Genomic DNA, 20,733 nt, shown 5'->3' with positions numbered 1-20,733 from the left:
AACGTAAGTATTGGTAAGTATATATTAATAAGAAAAATATAATAGTAACTTAATTTTAAAAGTATAATTTAATGTAATTTTAAATAATTTAATTTCCGTTAATTCATTTAAATTTAAATTAATATTACTTTATTTTTACCATGTACCCCTGTACCCCAGAAACTCTAAACTGACCCTAAACCCCCCCCAAAAAATAAAGTAATTTTTTTAAATATAATTAAAATTAATTATTGTAAATTAAAAAATTATAACTTTATTTTTACCCTGTACCCCTGTACCCCAAAAACTCAAAACTGACCCTCAACCCCAAAAATAATGCAAAGTAATTTAATTTAATTTATTTACTATTAAATAATTTAATTTAAAATTAAATTTAATTTATTTTTACCCTGTACCCCAAAAACTAAAAACTGACCCTGAACCCTAAAAATACCCCTTTACCCAAAAACTAAAAACTGACCCTGAACCCTAAAAATACCCCTTTACCCAAAAACTAAAAACTGACCCTGAACCCTAAAAATACCCCTTTACCCAAAAACTGAAAACTGACCCTGAACCCTAAAAATACCCCTTTACCCAAAAACTGAAAACTGACCCTGAACCCTAAAAATACCCCTTTACCCAAAAACTGAAAACTGACCCTGAACCCTAAAAATACCCCTTTACCCAAAAACTGAAAACTGACCCTGAACCCTAAAAATACCCCTTTACCCAAAAACTGAAAACTGACCCTGAACCCTAAAAATACCCCTTTACCCAAAAACTGAAAACTGACCCTGAACCCTAAAAATACCCCTTTTCCCAAAAACTGAAAACTGACCCTGAACCCTAAAAATACCCCTTTACCCAAAAACTGAAAACTGACCCTGAACCCTAAAAATACCCCTTTACCCAAAAACTGAAAACTGACCCTGAACCCTAAAAATACCCCTTTACCCAAAAACTGAAAACTGACCCTGAACCCTAAAAATACCCCTTTACCCTAAAACCCAAAACTGACCCTAACCCCTAAAAATACCCCTTAACCCTAAAACCCAAAACTGACCCTAACCCCTAAAAAAATACCCCTTAACCCCAAACATATAACATTTAAAATATAACTATATACTTACCAATACTTACGTTGTAATGGTATGCGTTGTAAAGGTACCTGCGTTGTAAAAAAATGCGTTGTAAAAACATGAGTTGTAACAGTATCCGCGTTGTAATGGATGCGTTGTAACAGTAGTGCGTTGTAAAAAATGCGTTGTAACAGGTGCACACCAAGCAGAACACATATAAAACCATACGTTCATAGCAATAATGTTAAAAACCTATTTACAATCACAGAGATGTTAAAAAATAAAGCTTCAAGACTTCCATTAAAATTCACTATAAAACCACACAATTCATACAGATACAACACCAATATATAGGCAGATTCTCAATAGCTAATTGGAGGGGCAGAAAAAGGACTGCATTTCTCTAAACATCCTGTTGTTGTGCCAGGAAAGTTCTTCTAATTGCCCATACCCAGCCTAAATATTTCGCAACAGCCACAGCAATGGTGGAGGAAGAATTAGTACGTATTGTTCTAAGGGCCACAACACTGTCCCTTGTACCAAGCTGTTTGCACATGGCCCTCAACCAGACACGTCGGGGTAGACAGTAGGCCACACATACAAACAGTAGGTGGGCAATGGTCTCTGTGCAGACTTTACAAGATGGACAAGTATAAGAGTTACCTTCGGCCCATCTTCCAGTTAGTGATCTAATAGGAATAGACCCCACCCTGAGCTGGAAGTATAACTTCCTTTCCTGGGGCTTAGTTATAATGTCCCAGTAAGACTCGAGGGAAGGGCAAGATTTCAATTCGAGATACTGGCCCTCCAAAGTAGAAGCGTCAGCATCATTCCAGTTCCTATGGTTTACTGTTTCCCAGTACTTTGTTTTTATAACTTCCTTGGCCGGGAACTGCACCTCCTCTGGTTTCTCCCAAAGCTCATTCATACCCAAAGTCCCCAAAGATCTACGCAAATCCCCTAGCCAACCTATCTTATGGAACTTATCACGGCTGATTACATCCAGGAAGCCCCTTGAGTAATGTGCGAGTTCAGGAGTGGCCCAGATGCGACGCCAATATAGAATGGGTCACAATCTAGCCATATCAAATATGGCTTTCCTACCCAACTCGCAACGTAGCGCCTTCATGGGTGTGCTTTTAGGTAGGGCAGTGAGGCTTCGGAGGAATTTGTTTTCTGGGAGTGTTAGTGGTACCAGGTTGTCATAGCCCCAAAGCTCGGCGCCGTATAGCGCAGAGCTAACTGCTTTGGCCTCATATACCTGAAGTGCTGGCTTGATTGGTCTAGTCAATGATTTTTCATGCTCAGCACTTATGACACCTGTGTTTTGACGGAATTTGCGGGCCGCCAATTCCATATGTTTCCTCCACTTAACACCCTTGTCTATATGAACTCCCAGATAGACGAAGTCTAATACTATTTCCACCTTTTGGCCATCCAAGAAAAAGTTCCCTCTGAAGCTGGGGTGAGGATTAAAAGTCATGAGCTTTGTTTTTGCCACATTTACTTCAAGCCCACGATCCCTGCAAAAGTCCTCAAAAATGTTCAGGGCACGCTGGAGGCCACTAGGGGTTTTAGATAATATCAGCGTGTCGTCTGCAAAAAGTAGTATTGGTGTTTTCAAACCATCCAAAATTGGAGCGTCGACAGACGCAGACAACATGCGCTCCACAACACCATTAATATATAGGGAAAAAAGTGTTGGAGCCATGGCACAGCCTTGGCGTACCCCTCTTTCCCCTGGTAACTCATCAGAAACCTGGCCATGCCTACCCCACTGGATCTTTGCATAATTAGCCTCGTGCAATCTCATGACCAGGGATAAAATCTCAGCTGGCATACCCATCTCGCTTAAGACTTTCCATAGCATAGAGTGGGGGACTAAATCAAAAGCTGCACGCAAATCGATGAAGGCAGGGTACAGACTACCCTTCTCCAGCTGCACTGTTTTCCAATTTAGCAGGGTAAACCGAAAGATCTGATCTATCGTGCTGGTCAATTTACGAAATCCAGCTTGATAGGGAGATAATACATTAGATTCTTCCACCCAGTTCATGATCTTTGTTAGGGTCATTTTACCTACAACCTTCTGGACCATATCTATTAGGCTGATGGGCCTGTAATTCCCCGGTATGGTTTTATCTCCCTTTTTGAATACGGGTATTATTACTGCCCCCAGCCACGAATTTGGCACTGGTGCCCCTAAAGCTACAGCATTCGCCAGGTTCAAGATATACTTCCCCCAGCAAGTTTTTTCGTGGAGAAAGACGTCAGCGGGCACCCCATCTGGATCTGGGGCCTTGCCCCGCGCCACTGAGTCTAGGGCCATTACTACATCAGTTTTAGTGAAAGGTGGTGTTTTAAAAACTGGAATTGTCACAGAGTCTCCCAGGATGTCCTCCGGGCGAGACATGTATTGGGGCCCAAAGTAGTCCAACCAGCTACTCTGGGAAACATAGTTTGAGGGTGGTTCGGGGATGCCACCTTTCCCCCACTTAACTATATTCCAGAATAGTCTGGAGTCTTTGGCCGAACTGGCGGCCTTAGTCTTTGGCCGAACTGGCATTCAGTTGATGCAAGATCTGTATCCGGATGGTACGTTTCATACCACGGACACCCTGCAATACATAAGCAGTCCCACACTGCTGTTACGATTTGCGTTTCACAGACTTAGACTCGTAATTTGATCACACTATGGCACTTACCCCCTTGAGCCCCCTACGCTGCGCTCTCTGCAACTGGTGCTAACTGCTCCCACCAATAAAAAGCTGATCACTAGACTATATAGGAAAATACGTGAGGAGAGATGTGATGGCCCAGACAGAAGTCGGGAGAGATGGAATGACAAACTGACCTCCCCGAGATTCGTGTCAGACTGGGAACATATATGTGGCCTGACGGGCAAACTTGCTCCGAAAGGAAATTTACGTATTATGCATTTTAAGTATACACACCAGGTTTATTATGCGCCAGTGAGGTTACACTATTATGGCTTGCGTGACTCTAGCAGGTGCAGGAGGTGCGGACAATCCGAAGCAGACTTCCTGCACCTTGCATGGGAATGCAGAAGGGTGGCCTGTTATTGGAGTGCTGCGATCCGGAATATAACAGAAATGTCGGGGTTGAAGGTACAATGCACACCCTTAGTATGCTTATTGTGTTGTGTTACACATGTGAAGTGTGTGGTGGGTCGATTTATAGGTTTAACGCTGCTGATGGCTAAACGCAGGGTAGCCATTAAATGGGGAGGGAAACGATCATCAAAAACTGAGTATTGGATTAATGATCTTATTTATTATAAAGATATTATGGAACTATATGCAAAGGAATTACCGACAACATCAAGGCCGAAGGACATATGGGAAAGATTGAGACAATTCCTACACCAAAGGGCAATGGCGGATGCACAGGGTGAAGTGGGTTAGACGTGACATAATCACAACTTCCGGCATAATAAAGACACAGCATATCTGCAGAGACAGTACAGTTCCTATATCTCTCAAACCGACTGTATAATGACGATTGTCAAGGATTTTGTTTGTTTGTTATAGTTTGATGTTATTAATTTCTGATTGGGTGGGTAATGCGCAAGACCGCCTTGCATGGTGGTATTGCAGAGCATATATATAATTGTTTTGAAATGCAATGAAAATAAAATTTAAATAAAGTATCCCACATGCTGTGACATACTGTAGTGTAGTTCCTATATCCCTGATAGGCTCTGCGCATTGGAATAATATACACTATAGATTTGACATGGTAATGTAATTTAAATGTTTTAGGACGCCTTTAAAACAGAGCTCATGCTCCTGGTATGTGAGTGGAATTTCAATATCCTCGAAAGGAATATATTGCTCTGGTGGATCATCTTCTTTGTAGAAGTGAAACATATGTGTTACTGGATTTGATTCAGGGAATACTATCCATGAGTAGAATACCTCTGTCTGGTGATATTCATGTGCCTCTATCACAAAAACTGCTCTACCACCTCTTGATGTTAGGCCATGTTTTATAAGTTTTAGAGTGATGGCTCTCCTTAAATTAATAGGAATGATTATAGCACTCTCGTCGGTTTCTTGGAAACCTGTTAAGTTAAAAGTTGGTACTGCGTTGTCGCCTGCAGCTCCACCGGCTTCGGTGTTGTTGGCTTCATCGGCCATTGTTTAATGAAAGTTGCAGAGCAAGTTTCAAGGGAGAAAAGATAAGGTGCACAGTATTTTGGAACACTGTAGCCTTCAACGTTGAACAAACCAAAAAAGCGAATACATCTGAGTTTTCGTCTTACTCAGCTATGGCGGATATTATCCCTTACCCACTCCAGACGTCTATTGGAGTATTAAAAGTAAAGAGTCTCTGAGAAAAGCACGACTGAGTTCCTTCAGTATCTAGCTTTAAATTAGAGCCTTACCAAACCAATTGGCGCTATGTAGTGTAGTTCCTATATCCCTGATAGTCTCTGCGCATTGGAATAATACACTATAGATTTGACATAGGACTGTGGTCAGTATGTCTCTATCGAGTAAATTAAACTTAATTACTTGTGTGTGCCAGCTAACTCAGAGATCACTAGAAACTTTCTCGAATGAACAAGAAGGGATTAGTTTCTGACAACCGCATAAACATGACAACTTTGTTTTCCTTAGAGTCGGAACAATATCTTCAGAGTCGTGGAAACAATAGATTACAGTTTCACTCAGTCAATCGTGCATGCTTCGTTTCTACAGAGTTTGCACAGAAATAGAGACGGGCGTGTCATTAAAAGGGTTTGTTGAATAGTCTTATTTCTCATGCAAGAGATATGAACTGCTACAATCGTAAGACAGAATGCGAAGTATAAAACGTACAGCGTTAGCAGTAAGATAAAATAATACTGCAATAGCATGGTCTGTAGCTATGACATCTATAAAAATACATACATAACTAACACAGGCTAAAATACTCAACTGGTGCTTCTAAAATAATCCTACCCCATTGTACCTAACCTAAGTATAGTACGAGGGAAGAAGTAGGTGCTGTTTTAGCTATAGTTTAGTTTGGTTGTGCCAAGAACTGCCAAAAGTTTCTCTAGGTTCCAATCAGCTCAATACCTTAGAATGAGAGAGGTTGGCATCTCTTTCCCGGGACTCGACCTCTAACACCCCGCAAGGGAGTCAGAAACACTGGAGCTGGATTCTCTGCGAGGGCGATGACAGCGTCTGGTCAGTGCGTCAGTTGGGGAGTTGACTTCCTTCGGGACTTGCTGTGGCAAGCCGCGTCGTGCAAGTAGGTAGCCGAACCGCACTGTGCCTTGCCATAGCAAGTGAAGGTATATTTATACCTTGAAGGTGTTTAGGAATGCCAGTATTGACGTACATGTCGGGCATAAGAACGTCATGAATGAACCCCTAAGGAATAGATGTTCATGCCTAATAAATGAGTTCTTGGAGAAATCAATATCCAGGCAAGGGGAAGTCCTAAAGGTTTAAGAGTCTGGTTGTCCAAGAACTCGTTGTGACGAAGAGGGTCGGATGTAGTTGACCATGCCTTTATTTGGTTAGCATGAGCTATGCCTAAATAAGGGCTGGATTTTTAAAAATTGTTGTTGTTTGTTGTACATTTGCACAGGAGCACTTATTTGGCCAGGGACAGTTGGGGCGCACTACTGTACCCACCTCAGGCTCACCGAGGGCCGATTTTGGGCCGTACTCGGACTTTGACGGGCTTCCCCGAGGGCGACGACTTTGGCCGCCATCTTGGGTGGGAAAGCCCGGTTAGCGCTCTAGCGTCCGGGCGAATCACGGCCCGGGCGCCTTAAAAAGCACAGGCAACGAGGCTTCAGTAACCTCATTGATAACGGAGCACTCCTGAGGCGGAAAGCCGGGAGTTAGGCCACAAGAATAATTTTAACTGCCATATATTGCACACCGACCTGATTTTAAAGACTTTTAAAAATTGTTGTTGTTTGTTGTACATTTGCACAGGAGCACTAATTTGGCCAGGGACAGTTGGGGCGCACTACTGTACCCACCTCAGGCTCACCGAGGGCCGATTTTGGGCCGTACTCGGACTTTGACGGGCTTCCCCGAGGGCGACGACTTTGGCCGCCATCTTGGGTGGGAAAGCCCGGTTAGCGCTCTAGCGTCCGGGCGAATCACGGCCCGGGCGCCTTAAAAAGCACAGGCAACGAGGCTTCAGTAACCTCATTGATAACGGAGCACTCCTGAGGCGGAAAGCCGGGAGTTAGGCCACAAGAATAATTTTAACTGCCATATATTGCACACCGACCTGATTTTAAAGACTTTTAAAAATTGTTGTTGTTTGTTGTACATTTGCACAGGAGCACTAATTTGGCCAGGGACAGTTGGGGCGCACTACTGTACCCACCTCAGGCTCACCGAGGGCCGATTTTGGGCCGTACTCGGACTTTGACGGGCTTCCCCGAGGGCGACGACTTTGGCCGCCATCTTGGGTGGGAAAGCCCGGTTAGCGCTCTAGCGTCCGGGCGAATCACGGCCCGGGCGCCTTAAAATGAAGCCCATTTCTCGTCGTGGCTCCCTCGGGCCTCCTCGACTATCGCGGGAGGAGCTCTTGGCACTACAACATCTTGGGGACCCGGGCTGCCATCAGCACACCCGGAGTGACGCCCCTTTCTGTCGCTGCCAAATCTGCCCAGACCATCAGGAGTCTAACGTTAAGAAGTCAGGGCGATTGGTGGAGATGGCGCTACTCAACTGCAGATCTCTGCCAAAGCACTCGGTAGAGATCGGTATGCTTATTGAAGACTGTAACTTGGACGTGCTATTTCTCATGGAGACATGGCTATCCTCTAACACTGACTTCGATATTATCTCCGCACTCCCAAGCGGCTTTAATATTCGGCAACAGAACAGAGAGCAAGGGAAGGGCGGAGGTCTTGCCATAATTTATAAGGACCCCCTAACCTGCAGACTCGAGGAGGGTGGAATCTCAGATGCAGAAAGTGCTGGTTTCAATATCCAGATCTCATCCACCCTTTCCCTTTCTGGCTTCCTTATTTATCGCCCTCCAGGAAGTCTTAGGTCTTTTTCTGACTCCCTACTAGAAGCCACTTTAACAGCTGCAGCCCGGGTTTCCAACTTTATGGTATTAGGAGACCTAAACCTGCATTTTGAGGATCTCAAGGATAAATCTGCCGTAGACTTAATTTCAAACTTTCAAACCTTTGAACTCGAGCTCTTAAACAAGGAAGCCACTCACAATAAAGGCCACCTGCTGGACCCGATCTTTTCTAACAACTCCCAGCTCGCACTGAAATCTCCGCTGCCCTTACCTTGGTCGGACCACTTCGCCGTGCCTTTTTTTTGGGAAATTTTTCCCGAAAAGACCAAGGCTCCTCATCCTCGCACACTTCAAAGAGCCTGGCCTAGGCTTTCGGTGGAAAGCCTGAAAACTGCCCTTGAACAGTCCATTCCCGAAGTTGGATCCGATGTCCTACAAGCAGACACAAATTTCCATAATTGGCTCACGAATTCTCTGGACACGGTTCTGCCTCTTAAATCAATCATAAAAAAGAGTAGCACTTTTAAATCCCCCTGGTTCACGGCCGAACTAAGAGAGCTCAGAAAGGCCTGTAAAAAATCTGAACGGACATGGAGGAAAGATTGGGCACCTAGCAGCAAGACCTCCTATCAGGCAGCTCTGAGGCTCTATAAAGCCGCACGACAGAAATCAAAGGCAGATTTCTTTGAGGAGAAAATCAGACTGTCAGCCAACTCCTCCAGGGAAACGTACAAAATCGTTAACCAGCTTCTTAAAATTCCAGTCCCAAGCACCACGCATAATGAGCCCGAAGCCAGGTGCGACCAACTAGCAGACTTCTTCGATGGAAAGATACAGAAAATTCTTGACAGCCTCCCTCAATCTTCCGCAACACCTTCCATCGAAGCCGTCTCCATCGCGTCTACTAGTCCTCAATTTAAAGCGTTTAGCGCTATAACCAGGGAAGACTTTTGCACCACTCTCTCGAACATAAAAAGTGGTTCCCCTTCCGACCCTGCCCCGATGCACATCCTCAAACAGATTCTGAGTACTATAGCCCCTATTGCCACAGAACTTCTAAACATCTCATTTTCCACAGGCATTGTTCCCCCGAGTTGGAAACAGGCCAAAATCAAAGCGCTCTTAAAGAAACCGGGCTTAGACACCTCGGATTTGGCCAACATCCGCCCCATCTCCCTGCTCCCGGGATTGGGCAAAGTGGCTGAAAAACTGGCGAATAGGCAGCTCTCTGGTTATCTAGAGACTAATAGTCTATTGAGCAGCTCTCAAACAGGCTTTCGCCCAGGCCAGGGCACCGACACGGCCCTCGTAGCGGTGACAGAGGAGGCCAGATGCATCTTAGACTCAGGGGGATCAGCGGCTCTGATCCTCCTGGATCTAAGCGCTGCATTCGACACTGTGGACCATATAACCTTGATCAAACGTCTCGCCAACCTGGGCATCACAGGATCTGCCCTCAAATGGCTGGAATCATTTCTGGAAAAACGATCTTTCAGGATATGGGAAAATGGTTCCATGTCCAAATCCACTCCTCTTCAGTGTGGGGTTCCTCAGGGCTCCTCCCTGAGCCCCACACTGTTTAATGTTTACATGTCCCCGTTAGAGGAGATAATTGCCCCCTTTGGGATCAAATCCATCAGCTACGCAGACGACACACAACTTGTCGTCTCGCTGGCACGCCAAGGGGGATGCCCAGATGATCTCTTCAAATGTCTAACTGCAGTCTCCGTGTGGATGACTGATTCTAAGCTCAAATTAAATGGAGCTAAGACAGAGATCATGCTTCTGGGTAGTCAAGCGACATCTTTGCCCGCTGAGCTTTGGCCCCCCTGCATGGGTGAACTCCCTCCACCTAAGGAAAAAATCAAAAGTCTTGGGGTTTGGTTTGAACCTCAATTAACGTTTAAGACCCATGCAGAGAAAGTTGCCGGAGGTTGCTTTGGCCTTCTCCGAGCAGTACGGAAGGTACTCCCTCTTCTGCCTTTCCAATCACGAAAGTTACTTATCCAGGGTCTAATCCTATCTAGATTGGATTATGGTAACGCCCTCTTTTTGGCTGCACCTCAGGCCTCCATTAATACTCTTCAGCGAGTACAGAACGCCGCAGCCCGGCTGCTCATGGGGGCATCAAGGCGGGCCTCAGCTAAACCTCTGTTAAGAGCTCTCCACTGGCTCCCAATTCAGGAGCGAGTCTCCTTTAAATCACTCTGCATTGCACACAAGACACTGCAAGGTAAAGGCCCTCCGGCCTTGAGAGACATGATCTGCCCCTACAAACCAGCCCGATCCCTGCGGTCCGAGGGAGAAAACCTGGCCACCACTCCTAGAGTGAGGAAAGCACGTTCAGGAGGTCGCCGGTTCTCGCTGAATGCGGCAAAGAAATGGAATGCACTTCCTAGGGAGCTCCGGATGGAAGCCTCCTATCCGAAATTTAGAAAGGCACTTAAAACCTTCCTTTTCCCTAACACATCTTAGATCTTTCCCCTCCTGAGTTCTCTGCAATTATCATTATTGTTTATTATTTTAATCAGCGCTGGGACGCTCGAGGGCAGCCATGCGCTTTATAAACCCAATTTCATTTCATTTCATTTCATTTCTATGCCTAAATAAGGGCAATGTGAATTGTACCTATATAACGGCATGAATCGGGAAATCTATAGACAGTATCTAAATCGACACACAACAATACATTTCAGTAGATAAACAATTGTGAACATTATATCAAAAAACATTTTAACTGTTCCCAAGTATAACATCTCTAAGTAGCAGTAAGGGGACCTCAAAGAGCCTATTGAATGAAGATGACTGTAGGAAGATGGACTTCTGTTTACAGATGTTCACTCTCCCCCCACACCCCGCCCCTACTTTTGCCCCCATTTGAACTACTGGATGCTTGCACTCTGACAGTGCACTGATGCCTGCAAATCAGACTCCAGTGTCAGTGTTCTTTCCCCTAAAAAGAGGAACATGCTAAATTGTGACCCAATTGTAGGAAGCTGGCTCTGTATATGGTATACCACTAGGTTTCCCCATAAGTGTTCAGGGCTTTATGCAAACCCAAAGTGCTTTATTTGTGGTAGTGTCAGTGAGCAGCCTAAGTCAGTAGACTTCCTCAGGCCTTGCTGCACTGCGTCTTCTTCGTCCTTTTTGTTAGGACGGCAGGAACTAGTTTCAGGGTCTGAGGGAGCCCCCTAAATACTAGATTTAGGATCTTTACAGGGGAGTAGCAGGTAGGGGCCAATGGGTCCCTTACCAGGTGTGACTGCACCCACTATTATGCCATCCTCCTGTGGTGGTAGAGCGTAGACCTAGCGGTGATTAAAGGGTTCCCCTCATCTTCAAGATGGAGGGGACTGAAAAGTAAGCAAAACTTCACCTCCCACACATGACGGGTGGAGTTGGTGAAGGGGGACACACCTCCTATTATTTCTAAGTTTCCCTCTGGCTCTTCCACCCAAAGTGGGGGTCTGAACTGGTGGAAGCCAGCTGCTGATAGCAGCAGATGCTGGGGTTGTCTTACAAAGGCAGCAAGCCTTTGAAGTTTTCCTCTGGAGCACTGTGCCCATCCTAGGGGAGGAGATGTGAGACCTCCGCCCAGGATGTGCTTTGTGTCTGGCCTCAGAGAGCGGAGGGGTCTCGACCCAGGGTGTCCAGAAACATGTCTGTGGGTGGCAAGCTGAGTACGGCCTATCAGAGACCACAGCAGGGTTGGTAGGTTTTCAGAGGGCACCTATAAGATGCCCTCTGAATACATGGTTTAATACATTTCACACTTTCATCAGTGTGGATTTATTAAAAGGAGCAGATTGGCACCAAGCACTCCTGGTTTCAGTGAAGCCATCATGGTGCTGGGGAACTAGAGGTGTCGAGTTTCCAGCCCATGTACTCTCTTTGGGTTCCCTAGCTTATGCAGAGATGCCCTCATGTGTGATATAGTGCATTCTACCTTGGGGCTGTAAGGCCTGCTAGATGAGTGACTTACCCATATCTTAGGCAGTGCAGGCTGGCATGGCACCCTTCCTGAGTGCCATGTCGACTTCGTCATTTTTCACTCAACCCAGGCATGCAAGCTGCAGGGGCAGTTGCATGGCCTTGGGGAGGGGTAGCTAGGAGACCATATTCAGCTCCCATGCCCTAGGTACCCAGGGCACCATTCACTAGGGACTTACAGGGTTGAAGTGTACCAATTGTGGATTCATTTTAGGGTGGAAGCACAGGCACAGGCAGGAGACATGGTTGGCAGGGACCCTGTGCACTACAATCAAAACCATATAAATTTCCAGGCAGACAATGAGGGGCTAACCATGTCAAACGAGGCACTTTCTCACATAATTGGCAAGGACTTTAGTACCCCTATAAGTCCCTGGTAAATGGTACCTAGGGAATGGGTACTAAAGAGGGTCCCTAAGGGCTGCAGCATGGATTATGCCACCCAAAGGGGCCCACACAAAAACTGTATGCAGACTGCCATTGCAGAGTGCGTGAAAGGGTGCAAGCCCTTCTAAAAATGCAACATTGTCACCCCTTATGAGCACTGCCAAAATGCCTAGATGTACTATATGTATGTTACCCCTATAGCAGGGCTTGAGTCCCTGAAGGCAGGGTGCATTATAATACATGTGAGAGCATATCTGCATGAGCAGATATGCCCCTGTGTGGCCTAGTTCAATTACTAGAGCATTGCAAGTGATCAGGCAGCCACGTTAAAGGTATGTACTGGGCACTTGTTATTACAAGTAACCCAGCTGCACTGAAAACAATAGTGTTTGGTATCAAACATCTTGTCTCAATAAATCTATACTGATTCCGTAACAGATTTATTATGACATGCACCCATAGGGCACCTTAGAGGTGCCCCCTGATAACATACTAGTCCTCTAGTGTGGTGCGTGACTGGTATCATCAAGCCTGTCACCACAGACAGGTTTCTGGCCCCATTTAAGTGAGAGCCTGCGCTCTCAAAGGCCAGACACAATGCCTGCTCCAGAGGAAGGTGTTCACATCTCCCCTAGCAGGATGGTTAGTGATTTAGCATATCAAGGCCAAAGGCTTCAAATGCGCTGCCACCTTTGATATGCGACCCTGGCTTCCCCCAGTCCTTGGGAACTCCACCCCATGCCCGGAATCCCATTTGGCAGGAGAGCAAGCGGGAAATTAATTAGCCAGAAGGCGTTTCACACTTGCAGGCTAGGCACGCTCCTAAGGTGGGCTTCCTGAAGTGGACAGTCGAAGAAAGGTTTCACCGTCTCGGTTTTAGTGAAACTAGGAACTCCGGTTCAAGATTACACCCACTCTCCACAGGAAGTGGTCCTATATGGGGTGGAGTCACCCCTGGGGTAGGTCATTGGCTACTACCCTACTCTCCCCTAAACTCAATATTTAGGAGTACCCCGAACACCAGAAACTCCGATTTGTAAACTGGAAACGGAAGAAAGGACGAATAAGATTCTCCGTTGTGAGGAGAGAGGTCCTGCACTAAGATTGGCACCAAACCCTGCCTGGCAACAATCACAAAGACCAACTCGTCCAGAAGATGAACAGGCTACCCAAATCCTTGCAGGACTGTTCTCAACTTCAACAAACAAGCAGCATCTCCCCTTGGGTGAAGGAGTCCGCACTCCTGTATCTTCCAGACACCGACCGCATTGACCCTGTACTTTGTCTTCCTGGCCATCAAGCCCATCGAGGGAGTAACTCACCAGGAGGAGGTTGTAGCAAGTCCGGATGGTCAGCCTAGTCGCGTTCACCAAATCTCGAGATGCTAACTCCCCCAGTAACCTCTCCGCACCAATGCCCTGTGTACTGGAACCCTTGCATCTACCAAGGCTTGTTGTGTGTCCAGTCCCGACACCACTGTCGCTAACACTGACCTGGCAATGAGGGACTTCATTATCCACGAAGACTTCAAGGGTGGCCTTGCAGCCCTGTTTTCTTTCCCTCTATACGTCATCAAAGCCAAGTGAGAGCCTCTGACTACAGAGACCTGCTGGACAAACACCTCTGCACCCGAGCCCCCAGCCCAGGTTCACGTTCACAGACTGTGTGTCCCTGTGCTCCAGAGACCCTCAAGAGCCGATCCCCCCTTTGTGTTCTGCCGGAGTTGTCCCCAAGTCCCCACTTGGAGCATTTCTTTTGCTGCTACTTATTCCATAGACTTTAACATGTAGCGTTCGAGGCTACCTACGCAACCAGAACCTCTGCATCCGGACTCATCAGGAAAGGTTAAACTGAACGGCCTGTGGTTTCTTGGATCTTGGTACCTAAGCACCATTAGTCCTAGAATGCGCTCTCCAAAAACTTTTGCAAGTATATCTATGCAGTGTATGTTTCTCCCATAGGATAACATTACTGCGTTTGAGGCTCATACCTATAAACCGTTATTCATCTGTATTTTATATTTCTGCAAACATCTATGACTCTGAATTCACTTATGTGATTCCGATGAGCTCGGTGCCGAAAAGTATATAAAAATCTGTTTGTTTTTCTAAATTGGTCTTGGGCTTTCTTTTTGAGTGTGTCTCTTTTATTGACTGTGTTTACTACAAAAGCTTAACACTACCCCTGATAAGCCTAAGCCGCTTGACCACACTACCACAAATAGCGCACTTGGAATTATTAATTTAAACCCTGTAAACCAATAAGTGTAGTCTGTACTTTTTGCATGGTGTGCCATTACTTTGGCACTACCGCATGAAAGGCCAGCTTCCTACAATGACAATTTTTTGTCTTTAAGCACCAAGATCTAACAGAAATAATATATAATAAGCACTAAAAGGAGGGAGAAATATGAGTTTCTACAAAGAATAATATACAAAATATTTTACTTTACTGCCGAATTATGTTCAAGAGCCAGAAGCAATCCAATTTCTCATATGAAGTCCTCCACGTAAACAGAAGATAGTAACTTAGGTTTTAAAATGCAATTTCTCAAAGTTATTAGCTCCGTAGTTTCTGGGATCTGTTTATGGTGGCATGAAGGAGTTCAAGTCACCCCTTTCAACTGCAAGATCATCTTCCCTCCTCTGGGCTACACCAAGTTATTGACTAAGCCATGAAAGGGGCATAAGTGCATATGTGACCTACCTTATTTTACGTTTACATCTTCCAGGAAGGTGCGCATCGGTCATTTTTGAGAAACCTTAGTCTTTATGAAGCCCTGTACAAAATTTGTAAATAAAGGTTCTGAGTGTTTCCGTGTTGTTTTAAGCAGGCATTGGCAGGGTGTAGACTTTATTTTGGTATACAAATGGTCATCTACTGACCAGCCTTTTATTTAAAATATTTTCTTCCACAGGTTTTTGGATTTTTATAGTATGTTTATATATTACTGCACGGGACCTCTGTAGTCACCTAACTGATGAACAACATTATAGGTTAGTTCACCATTGCAGGCTGATTTCCATTATGGTATAAGTGCAAGTAATGAGCCATTTATTCTAAATCTGTTTATGGGTGAATCTGTTAGACTAAAAAGAGTACACTGTATATTTGAAATCCCCTTTCGAGTACATTCCTCGGAATAAACTGTGACAGGTTTGCATTATGGGATCAAGGCTATTCTTTTTATTTATTAATGTACTAACTCGTTAACCTAGTAGTACAGTTGGGAGAAGCCCCCATGTTTTCCTGCAAGCCTGTTACATCACTTCTCTTTGCCGAGCATGCCAATGTTCTCTAAAATCCCTTATGAAATTGACTAATCTGCTAAAATGTGTTACTGATATCTATAGAGAACATGGTTAATATGCAGTTTTAGTCTAAATATCTCGTACGTTGCACTTTTACCATAATGGAAACCAGCCTTTAATGGTGAGAAGATTGAACCTTAAACTATCTAGTTGTTTTGATGATTAGGAAATATCCTGCCATGTAGACCCTGAGATGAATTGATTGAAGTTCTGGTCTGATCATTTCCAGACAGACAGTTGGAGTGTATTTGGAAATTGGGAACTAATTTATCAGCAAGCCAATAATTTTAAGGTTTCTGGTCAGATATGGTAGAATATTTTAAGAGCAAACAAAAGGGTTCCCATATTGGTTTGGAGTGTGAGAACAAAAGCCTGAAAGAATGTTACCAATGCTTTGAGCTTTGCCCACTTCTTGTCTTTTTAAGGCAATCATTTCTGCTCTCATTGTGAACGTAATTACATCATTACTTTCTCAAAGGCATTAAAAAAGGATAGACTTCGAATCAAACCATACCTCTTAGCCACCATATCGAACGAACGGGAACAAACACTGGTAATCTGCCAAATCTCAAGTTACTAGGATGTAAACCGTAGACCAAGGAATTAAGTCAGTAGTCCTATTGACACCTAGTTGAAGTATGCTTGAGCATCACGGTTGGTGACTGTAACAAAGATTTAGGATTGTTCAATTCTAAATCAGTTTGCTTCTAGTTAACCAGATTACGATAAGACTTTCTAGCCAATCGAAAAATCTTGATGTCAGTATCAGATTTTCTTTTGATTTTGGTTAAGTGGTTGCTACATGACACTCATTGCCAGCCTAATGAATTAAGATATTTTATTAGGTTTTCCTTTTTATGGTTTTTTTCAAAGTGAAATAAGTTTTGTTCGATTCTTCTTAACAATTTCAGACTTGTTCACATGAGGCTGAATCAGTTCACCTTCCGAAAAGATTAATTATAAAAGTACTTTTTGCTAGTGGTACAGGTAAAAGATGCAAAATGACAGAGTGAGAGCTTGTCATGTATCTTGCTCTTCAGTCTCACCTCTAAAGCTGGCCGGAAATAGCCCAGCTAACATGTGCAAATACAGGATACTGGTATTGATTTCAACCTATTGCATTTCTTTTCCTGTTATTGTTGACGGCTCTCCCACCTCTTAGTAAGCGATGAGACTGCTATTCTGTTTTAATGTTTATGAATATTAACGAAGATTCCATGAAGAATAGGTTACTTGCCTGTACCATTATTTAGTCTTCATGAGTATCTTCCAAATTATTCAAAACAACCACCCCACTCTCCTCCCCAGTTTACCATCCTAATCGAAGAAGGAATGTATTGTATTTCTAAACCTTAACTTAAATCATCACTATAAACTGAGGAATCAACAGTCACTGTGATGTGTGGCGGAGTCTGTTAGCTGCCCAAGTGTGATGGAACAGTGTTTCCTATATATATGGTGGTATGTTGATAGGAACAGTTTCTTTTTAGCTTCATTTTAAAGAGAGATCACAAAAAAAGAAGCAGCAATGTAGCCCATGTATTTTAAATCTTTCTTGATTGTGTCTTGTTTTTTTGATATTTGGGCTTCATTTAAAAAAAATAGAAAGAAAACATACTCTAGTCATAGGCTTTGCTTAAAGTTGGAGAGATGTATTTCTCTGTGTGTTTTAGATTACCTCACACGAATGGAGATATTCTATTTTCTAAGAATACACTGGAAATCCCATAATGAAATGTGTGTGACCAGCTCCCATGTGAAACATTTGATGCTAATGTGTATTTTCTGATAAAGAAAGTGTGTGTGTGGTGAGGATAGGAAACTGAAGCTCCTGGGTAGGGTAGAAAGGGTGTGGGCCCATGCTGCATACAGATGACTTTGTATTGTATTTTTCAAGGCCACCTCCTAATTACTGGCTTTTCTTGCCACATACCACGGATCTTTTGTTGATGTTGAAGCAGGAAAGAACTCCCACTCCCTCTACTCCTAGCTTTCTAATATGCATACTCTTTCTCTACCTCACTCTTTAAATCTAACTCATGTTACTATAAGTTGTGTAGTGCACTGCTTCACCTCAGTACCTCTCCTTCCCACCTTGCTGGTTTTTCAGCCTTTCCCTTCTAGCGCTGTACTCATCACTACTTCTATAGGTCATTGTTCCTCACATCTGTTTATGATCCCTCTGTCTACCTCAGCTGTTTGCCTCTACCCCTTTCCCATGCTTTAGCCACTTTCTACCTCCATAGCGCTTCCTGGCTTAACCTCCTGCTTCAACTTTTACCTCTCAATATTCGTTGTCTCTACATTGCTCTCTGCATCACTTCTTTCTATGTCGACTCTTTCTGGTTCACCTTGTCCTACACCCCTTCTTTCTTCCTCTGTGCCTAGCTCCTCTCTACAGCTCTTCTGTCACCACTTTTCTTTCCCACCTCGGTACCTCAAACCTCATATACGTCCTCGTACACTGCGCATCTCTTGGCGCTCTCCCTCTATCTGACTTCATCCCCTCTCTCTCACTTGCCTCATCCTCTCTCCAGTCTTGCCTCATTCACTTTCTCTTGCCACACTCCCCACCACCTGTTTCTGGGCTGCTGCCTACCTCACTCTAATTGTTATATATATTATTATTATTATTATTGTTATATTTCTTATATAGCGCCAGAATCGACCCCCGAAGGGGTATCTCCGCGCTTGCCTTGGGAACCCGTCCTGGTTTTTTCCTGTGAGATAGCCCCTACAGAGCATCCCCAAGGTGAAAGCCAGGCATCCCGCCGCGGGGGCCGTTGTGGAGATTAAGCAAGCTTAATGCCCAGAGTTGCAGAGTGTGAACCCATGATTAGGTCAGGCACCGAAGCGAGAATTATCGAGTCCGTGGACATTTGAGCTCAACACCCTGCCGCAGCGGGAATCGAACCCTGGTCCCGGGTCTGACCTCTGCTTCAGGGTCTGCCTGCTCTAACCAGTGAGCCACACTTCTCCACCTAACCAGTGAGCCACACTTCCCCACAAGGTGAACCACATATTCTCTATATATATATGAACTAGCTCTTTACCTCACTCTAATTGTTATATATAAACCAGCTCTTTAGCTGACATTTCATAGTTTTACTTGCCGAACTACTACTTCTCTCACTCTTCCTCCTCTAGAAGCTACAGCTACCTGACCTCCCTATTCACCCTTCTCAAGTTCCCTCTCACCCACTCTGCTTTCTGCCCAGAATCTATATAAAAACCACCCCTCTCCAAAGTATCTTTTATTTCAAAGCACATCAGATTTGTTTTCATGTCGCATACTTTGGCCCTTCCTTGTCATTTTTTTGCTCTTACATTATCCCTTGCCTTTCCTCAACATTCATCCTTCTCGTGCACTTTTCTCATCTCTCCCTCTCTTCCCATTTCTTCCCTCCTTCTCAGTTAGCTTCTCTTTTCACTTCCTCTCTGCACGATCCCTTGTAATCATAGAAGCACTGCTTTTTCCCTGTACTCGTCGCTTTCCAGCTTGAGGGCATTTAAATGTTTTGTACATTTTCTGTGCAGAGAAAAAAGAGAAGTGCAGAGAAAATAAACGGTAAAGAATCACCCGATGAAGCACACAAGGATTCAAAAGCAGTGAAAACGTCAGAGCACTCAAAGGAGCAAGTGACAAAAGTGATTGCAAAAAATCCAGAAGCCCAGTCTCCAGAAGAGGTTTGTGAAGCACAGTATGAATAAAAGTAATAACGTTTTGTAATTGATTTATTCGCTATTTTTCCCTCCATTTTTCCTTGCAAGCTCATGTGAAATTTCATTGTTGATATTTTGTCCCATCAAAAAATATGTGCACTTGGCCTAAGTAGATGAGATTTTAACTATTGCTACTGCGGGACTCCAAAAATATATTCTAAATCAAAATGGCCATTTCCCCAAATCCTCAGAACACACATTTATTCAACAGTGTGGCCCATTACACTGCACACTTACTCTATTGGCAGAGTGTCTAAACCTATTTAACTAATTTTTATTTACACCTGCAATATAAAGCAATTTACCATGGTTTCATTTAAACACCATTTCATTCAGACACACCACCATAATGGCAATAGATCTGCTAGAACGAAAACTAGGCGTAGGAAAAACCAAAGACCAGCTTTTACTTCTCCATTTATCTAATTTTTATTCAAAGCAAACTTTTAGTATGTCCGACATTTAGGCATTTATTTTTTTTCTTTATTCAAAAAGAATCTTTTAACTTTATTTTCAAAATGATCATTTATTTTAAAGCTCAGAAATAGACATTTATTTAAAAGTTCAGTAAGAAGTTTAGCAAAGAACAGATAGTTCCTAATTCACTCTCTCCTAACATCCCTAGCTTACACCCTCATCTTATCCTATCAGTCCTGCAAAGAAAAACAAATAAAAATAAGAGGTTCTTACATCCAAGAATCGATCTTCAGCCCGACAGCATTTCCAGATGAAATCGAAAGAGCGACCTCTTCTAAGCAAATGCAGGGGTTTTTATACACTAATTTCCTAGCTTAATCTATCTAAAAAGTAACTAACATCACCAATTCAAGTTCTGATTGGACAAATTTGGGGTAGATGAGCGCTTCCTCATCATTACAGCATGTTTTTCACAATAAATCAGCAGAAAAATAAAGGATCTTTGTTTAAGACAGTCTGTGGCCTAGGCACTTCCTTCACTTGAAACATAGGGAAAAGTTCTCATGCTCCGAGCATTACATCGTCCCTGCTTGGCATCCATCCTAGGTTCCGGGGCAAAGCGTCCTTGAACCTCCCATCCAAGCACAGTCAGCTCACTCGCGCCTGCAGGCTTTGGATGCGCAGACCAATTCTCGCTCGCAGTGAATCAGAGTGGCCATTTTCGTTCTAGGCCTCACAGGCCACATTTTGGAACTATCATAGAAACAAACACAAATTCATGTTAATTATGGTAATGAAACCCTTCTGTTTATCTCCCACCATACTAA

At 44.0% G+C, this 20,733-nt stretch overlaps 1 protein-coding gene across 3 annotated transcripts in view; it reads left to right on the top strand.

Moving 5' to 3' along the window:
• The window catches only part of LOC147692482 (Golgi-pH regulating cation channel-like), a 543,103-nt gene that overhangs the window by 209,937 nt on the left and 312,433 nt on the right, over positions 1-20,733 (top strand). For all 3 annotated transcript variants that reach the window (XM_086938693.1, XM_086938691.1, XM_086938692.1), the window contains exon 8: positions 19,304-19,453. In XM_086938693.1, the coding sequence (XP_086794819.1) occupies positions 19,304-19,453 (150 nt within the window). The remainder of the gene's footprint in view (positions 1-19,303; positions 19,454-20,733) is intronic.

The sequence above is a fragment of the Lissotriton vulgaris genome, chromosome 9 (assembly GCF_964263255.1).
Source record: "Lissotriton vulgaris chromosome 9, aLisVul1.2, whole genome shotgun sequence".
NCBI lineage: Eukaryota > Metazoa > Chordata > Amphibia > Caudata > Salamandridae > Lissotriton > Lissotriton vulgaris.
The sequence above is the reverse complement of the archived record's forward strand: the minus strand, read 5'-3'. Positions and strand labels throughout refer to the sequence as shown.